This window comes from Leopardus geoffroyi, chromosome B2 (assembly GCF_018350155.1).
Source record: "Leopardus geoffroyi isolate Oge1 chromosome B2, O.geoffroyi_Oge1_pat1.0, whole genome shotgun sequence".
NCBI classification, from domain to species: Eukaryota; Metazoa; Chordata; class Mammalia; order Carnivora; family Felidae; genus Leopardus; species Leopardus geoffroyi.
In genome coordinates this window covers 110925671-110933320 of record NC_059332.1, presented here as the reverse complement: position 1 = coordinate 110933320, position 7650 = coordinate 110925671, and the positions used below count along the sequence as shown (strand labels likewise).

At 33.3% G+C, this 7650-nt stretch overlaps 1 protein-coding gene across 2 annotated transcripts in view; it reads right to left on the bottom strand.

Moving 5' to 3' along the window:
* Nucleotides 1–441: 441 nt before the first annotated feature.
* CLVS2 (clavesin 2) overlaps nt 442–7650 on the bottom strand; it is a 71256-nt gene continuing 64047 nt past the window's right edge. For both annotated transcript variants that reach the window (XM_045499453.1, XM_045499452.1), the window contains exon 6: nt 442–6581. In XM_045499453.1, coding sequence (XP_045355409.1) covers nt 6494–6581 — 88 coding nt within the window. In that variant the 3' untranslated portion in view covers nt 442–6493. The remainder of the gene's footprint in view (nt 6582–7650) is intronic.

Genomic DNA, 7650 nt, shown 5'->3' with positions numbered 1-7650 from the left:
GAAGAGAAGTTTGTTTTTTTTGTAAATGTTAAACGTGACATGTTCATTAGACACCCAAATAAAAATGTTTAGATAAATGAATTCAAAAGAAAGAATATTACTGGTCTTCTCTGTGGATTGAAGATCCAAAAAACATTTCATAATTTTCTATCATGAAAATCGTATATATTTTTGAAAAACATTTACTTCAGCATTTACAAATCAGTAGGCAAATACCCAATCCTATACAACTGACTGATTTATGTTTTTATGTGTATAATGGCACATTTTTTCTTAAAACGTAGCAAAGTGTTTATGGTTTCTGATACTTTTATGATTCCAGTTAGAAAAAAAAGGGGGCAGAAGAGAGCATACTCATTTTTATTTTTAGAGAGAAGTGATATTCAGAGACAAGGGTTTTTGATGTTGTTGCTGTGTAAAGACAGACTACACATCAGAGCCTTGACCATCATGTCCCCATGGACTCTTTTACTGGCCAAGTATTTAAGTCTTGATATCAGAAACCCTTGACATTTTGAAAACGTTTTCTGTATGTACACTTTAATACACTTTAATGTACTTTTTAGTGCGGAAAGAATTCCATATCTCTGGTTTTTCTTGCATTCTTTGGTTGTCCTGAATTCATTCCCACTTGTGATGCTTCTTCAGTTGCTGCTAGAAACATGGCCCCTTCCTGACATGGCTTTACAAAGAGGCAGCAATAATGATCCTTAATAATCTCAAAAGCTGTGTACAGGAAAATCATCTGCACCTGAGCCAGAGAAAGTCATAAAGTCTATTACAGAGGGTTCTAGCTAAATGTCTCTTTTCCCTCATTAGATAACTTTTCATCTATAGGTAAGTTAAATGAGGGAAACTCACAGAAGACACAAATGTGTATTTATTAAGCATTTTTTCCAAGTCAGGCTGAATAATTTTATTTTATTTAATAGTTTGAAATGGAGTTATGTTTAATAGAATTTATTTAAATCAATGCTTCTTTATAATTTTGAATGTATGTCTAATCTCACAACTTTACGTCAAAAGTGAAAATATCAGCTATTTAATGGTCATCCGCATTGCTATATGCAACTTAAAAGTTAATTCACTTCTTCATTCAAACTATCCTTTGAAATCTTGTCTAAAACTTACAGAATACTAAAAATGATGTTTTGATTACATGAAATGTTTTCTCCTTTAAGCTCCAAACATGTAAATGTCAGAAAATCTCAGATATCCTAACCTAAATAGCTAACTAAAATTTCTCTAAAAAGAAAGTTATTGTCCATTTTTAGATGATATTTTAGAAATTTACATTTCACAGGTGCAACAGATCCAATACTACCAAATTCAACATTCACCATATGCAAAATTATTTTTAAAGCAGAAATGTATTTATTCAAAAATTATATTATACCATTTATAATATTGTATTGGAATAAATCACTCCCTCAAAAGGCCATAGGTATTTAAACCAAATAGTAAACAGTGTGCTTGTATTCTTATGTAGGACTTTTATAAATTACCTCTTAGACATCTTGTTTTGTTTTCTTTCTGGACAGTTTGGAAAAAAAAAAGTATGTGGTTTTGGAATTTTATTTATCTTCTAAATAAGTCTGAAAGCTGAAAACTAGATTAGAAATAAGACAATGCTTGAAACTCTATTATATGTAAACCATTTATAGTCCATTGCAATTTTTCAAAATAGTTGGGGATTGATTAACTCTTGAAAGTTCTATTAACATTTATTTCAATTTTCACTGAGGTGTCTCTCATTCACCACAAAAATAATTTTGACAGAATAAATGAATTGATATCATTAAAGATACAAATATTTGCATTGAAACTTGAAACTAAGCCAAATATTGACCAACACCTTCTGAATTGTAACATGTCCACTATCTACTAGAAAAGTGCATTCATTGTATTTAAATCTAAGCATATTTGGTTTTTTTCTTAATTTAAAAAGTATCATTTGCACCCTCCACCTTTGAAAAACAGTAAAATTTGGCTGTTTCAATCCACAGAATTGCTACTTTATATTTTTTCCCACAATGCAAAGGAATAAATTCCCACACGTATCACAGAATAGACTCCATAATAGTATCTCCATGTGTGGGGTTAACCTATGGATGTTTACAAAATAAAAACCTGAACTTGTGAAAACTTACATTCTTTAAGCCACTAAGATCAAGATGTAATAATGTTTCAAAGTCAAGGCTCCTTTTGTAGTCTTACTTATTTGCCACCTTTCAACTAGCAAATAGTGTTAAATAATTCCAATTGCACGATGAAATCAGTTTTCTTTCAACTAAAATGAACATGAAAAAACAAATCCTTTTTACTACTGAAGATAATTACACATCCTGGATATTTAGCCAATCTTGTACTTTTGTGCCAACACATTTTATGTAACTTGCTGATTCTTAAATGATCTAATGGTATCATAAATTTAAAATGCACCACTATTTTTTAGGCTATATATCTATATAGCATACTTAAAAAGGAATATATGCCTATGAGCTTATTGATGTAAAAATGTAAATACTATATCTGAAAGTTCAAATATCATGCCAGACCTTTGCTCCTTTTATTTTGTGTGTTGAAAATCACTCTAAAATGTCCTGATGGCTGATGGCAGCTTTTCAAGTAATCATTAATAAATACACACAAAATAAGAATCAAAAAAGTTATTAACTAACCAGATCAGTTAGACATTTAGATACAACAACAGAATACATAGCCTCTCAGCAGGTTTTCTTCATATAATTTCTCTAAGGGGTCACAGACACATCCATAAACCTTTAGGTTGTTTGTAGAGGGAAAGGAAATCTGTTTCTGAAGATACACTCTGCCATGGCTCTAAGGGTTTCTTTTTGTGAGTGATAAACATGTTCCCCGAGGTCTAAAACAATGCTCCATTTTCTTGATGCATTAGAGGGACCTCTGCTCCCTCAGGAATAGTACAGAAACTTCAAATATTTACTTTAACAATGTGACCTAGTTAACAATATTAGAGAGAACCTAGCTGCTTGGCTTTCCTGCTTATGAATGTATGAATTTTCAGTATGGTAAAATAAACAAGCATTTTTCTGTGAAAAGACTCAAGGAATGTCTGCCTACACTAAGCAAACTATTACCGAAATAAAAGAAATCATGCATGCCCACTTCAAAAACTTCCTTGAACAAATACTTGTATATTGTTTTAGCATAATACCAGACTTGTCAATAACGTGTTCAAGTTACGGTATTGAACTTACACAATAAAGACTTAATACTCTATGGGAATGTTCAAAGCAAGGCCTCAACATCCTTCTTCAAATGATATTTATATTTCACCCTTATGACATAGATGCATATATTTACTTTTCCAAAGAGAATATAAATAGAATCCATATTCTAGTATCACTGCTTTATCTCATTTTTAAAGAGGCACTTCTTCATATTTCTTAGAGTGTATTTTCACGATAATCTCTTCCTTTAAAAATATCAGGCAAAAATGTGTATAAATATCACTGACAATAAAAGGAAAATTATTTATTTTTAAACTAGCTTTGGAAGCAGCCGCCCCTGAAACAATGGAAGGAAGAAAGGATATAAGAACTAGCTGGCAGAACAGGCAGGGTGCGAGAAGTATGAACAACTGGCCTATTCCAAATGAAATGTGGTAATTCTTTGATGTCTACTATTTTCAATAACGACGGCTACAAAAGTAAAGCATAGATCTCAAAATAGGCAAATCCATGAGGGCAAACAGCTGTGTGTGTGTGTGTGTGTGTGTGTGTGGTGTGTGTATGTATGTGGGTGTGTGTGAGACAGAGAGAGAGAGAGCGAGACAGAGAGAGAGGACTATCACAATTAAATTGAAAGAATATGGGGGTGCTTATTTACGAAGTTATGTGACAATAGATATAACACAGAATATCGCATCAGGGAAAAGCATCCCTAAATGGTGCAAGTTAGCTGGTGCTGAAGGGAAAATTTATAGAGTTGACCAAATATCCCTTGACCAAGCAGTTCCAAAAACATTCCTGGAAAACGAGTCTACTCACAGATTGAACTAGATAAAGCAATTTCAAAAGGCATCATTGTTGTAATTTTTTCATTCATTTAAAAATATTTTACACAATGCAGCCAACTCTGAATTGCTCATTTGAAGAAGAACAGACACACAGCAATGGGAAATGAAGTTTCCAGATGTTGGGCAAGGGAGATAGTGGGAATCATACTTAGATAGGTATGTATACACATAAAATATGCTTTTCTGGTTATTTTTACATATGACACTAGCCTTATGAGAGGGGAAAGAAGCTGGCTATACTGGTTGACATCTGAAGCTGGTAGAATCCTAAAAAATGCCAATCAATAGTGTATTTCAAGAGAAACACATGAGACTGAAAAGTTGACAATCCTTCTGTACTTTGTTTCTCTTTTATCCTAATGCATCCTATTGCCTAACACTTGCTTCTGTAGTATATGAAGTCCAAGACTATAAAATGTACATCAGGTAGGCAAAAACGTAAGAATCTCATGGGTAGGGTTCTAACAAAGATAAGAGTTGCTGTGGCTTTTTATCCCCAAGTCATTCTAATCTCTATCATATTTATGGGCAGGGCAGAGTACCTGACAGTTGTTATTCTTCTGCACTTCCTTGAGGTTGGCATTTCTAAGGTGTATTTCAATCATATTATTTATGTATAGATTATGTATTTTTACAAATGTTAGATAGGCCAGCAGTGAGACTGCAGATTGGTGTCCTGATCTTGATTTTAAGACTTTTGTCTATAGAATTGTCACTGGAATTTTTGAAGCTTTTGGCCAAAAATATATAAAAGCTGCTACATGCCTTTATTTCTGTTGGTTTCCAAGAGCTCCTTGAGATATGTTTCTTTCAAAAGAATATTTTAGTGGTAAATTTTCGATCTCAAAAATTGTCACTCTGAAGAGGTGGTAAAAATCTTGCTTTTTCACACTGGGATTTGAAATTTAAAGTAAGATTTTAAAAATGTGCTATAATTGTACAATTTCTATGAAATAAAAACTAAATAACATAAGGATTCCACATCTAGATTTGAATTATAATATGCTATCTCAGATGCCTTCAGAAGCTTTCATTATGTCTTATGGATGCAATATGTTCCTTCAGTCTTTTCTGAAAAGAAAATCTGTACTTACAGAGTCATTAAGATAATTACTTGGATTTTTGAGAAAAATTATATTACTCTTGGTCACTTAAAACCTATGTTATGTTGAGACCTGTTGTTTTTTAAAGGAATTTTTTTTTCACTAAAATGGCACAGATTCAAGATTGCATTACAAATTAAATTGGAATTCCCTTAAACAGGTTCACTGAAAGTCTATTTCACTAAACATCATTTTCATTAACTTTAGCAGTAGTTTTCCAGAGTTAGTATCTCACATAATCATTTATAACATCTCTAAGACCATTGAATATGTATGATTTATTTTATAAGCCTGTCACATCAAGAAATTATTAGAGGTCAATAAAAATATATATGTGCATGTGAATATATATGTTTATGTTTCCAACCAGTGCACAAGAATTAGAAATTAGCCCCTTATCTGTACATGGCAACTTTTATGCCCAAAATTAGCTGTCAAAACACTATTCACATATGAGTTCTCTTTCTCTTGGTCAAAGAGTTTTGTGGGGGGAAATGTTCTTAAAGTACATTAGACAGGGATACAATGGGGTCTTAAATACTACATTTGATCTTAGCCAAAAGGCCGAGAAATGATACAATGGGCTCTTAAATAAAAGACACGTTGTGAAGACAGCAGTTTAAAAAAAAATCCACTCTCTTTCAGAATTCGACATCTTAATATGCGGAACATATCTTTTCACAAGACTCCAGGAATTAAACAACATAGAAGAGTTCAAGTGTTTAGTTTACCAGCTCCTCTGCCATTCCTTGTCTCCAAAATTCAAGGCCAGTGATAGTCACTAGGACACATTTTGTGTGAAATGAAAATCACTAGACAAGAAATACACTTATCATACTAATTTCCTAGAATCATCTAGTTACCTGTGTCCATTAAAAGTACATTGGAATATGACAATTTCAGAGAAAAACAATGAAACAATCACTATGATAGCTGAAATATGGCTTCATAAGAAACAGGGCTACATTTAATTAGCTTCCATTGCGTATGTGTCTTTTCTGGTTTTTGTTATAATTCATATCACTGGTATGGTCTCGAGCCAATCTTTTCCAATTTAAGTTACTACCAAAGTTTACAAACTTGACATGAAGATTACATTATATTTACAAAGAACTTGGCACTTACAGAATAAATTATTGACTTTTTTCTTTAACTCCAGACCAGGGCACCCATGGTTCAGGCAAATGGGAAAGCCCAATGCCTTATTATATATTATGCTACATTAACATGAATAAATAAGTTTCCAGCTGGTCATTCTTCCACAGTGCTGTCCCTGTTGCTGAAAACAAGTACCTTCCATTTCTAATCCATGGAGAGTGTAGAGAATTTATCAGTCCAGAGAGAGCAAAGGTTGCATGTTTTCTTCTTCATTTTTATCCATGCGTTTTAGTACTGTAGGATCCACTACCGACTGGGATCTGGAAATGATAAGGCTAATGTCAGAGAGTTATTACCAAATAATCATGTTCCCTTCTCTGTCTTTTCTCCATTATTACTGCTCTCATGGATGCGGATTATCTTCCCTACATCAAAGGCTTTATGAACTGAGAATGTTGCACGTTAACAGAGGGACATGCTTACCATGGGTTTTGCATCAGAGGGAGAAAAAAATCCCCTCTGAGCTCTAAATAAAATAATGAGCAGAAAAGAATTCTAAATGTACCATAATAGGCTTCAGTTCTACTCTTCCCAATCGATCAAGAGTCTTTTCTTTGAGAGTGAGAATTTATAGCGTAGGACAGATGGATGATAATAGCACATCCCCAAGTGGAAAATTATTACAGTGAAACTATTGTTATGAGAAATGATGTAGAAGTGATAGGAGCCTTGGTTCCTGTTTTAAAGAGCTCTTGGAAACAAATTCAACACGAATGTGCATTTTAACCACCTTTTTAAATGTTTATTTATTTATTTATTTATTTTGAAAGAGAGAGTGAGAGCAGTGCAGGGACACAGAGAGAGAGAGTCCCAAGACAGACTTTGCGCTGTCAGCATGGAGCCCCATGCAGCACTAGACCTCACCAATCATAAGATCAGAACCTGAGTGGAAATAGAGTCCATTGCTCAAACATTCGAGCCACCCAAGCGTCCATAACCATCATTTTTTATTTTGGATGACCACAATAGGAAAAGAAAAGGAATCAAAATTTGAATGTGAGCTTTTGTTAAATTTCCCACTAGAGCATCTGAATAAAATCAGTCTTACTCTGGAAAGTTTCATGAAACGATTTAAGGCTTTAAAAGAGTAAAAATCCCTCTTGTTGAGGCAGCAGCACTTTGTGATTACAAGAGCAATCATTTGAACTCCTTATACATGCCTTTGATAGTAGGTAGGGATTATATCTCAATTCATCATTAGGAAACAACTTGAAACTGGGCAGAGGGAAAGTCAATGAAACATACTACTGTTATGGCAGGAAACTGCATTCTTAATAGCTATGGCATTAAAGAAGGAGCTGCCCTTTTAAAATTCTCCTCAGTAATGAA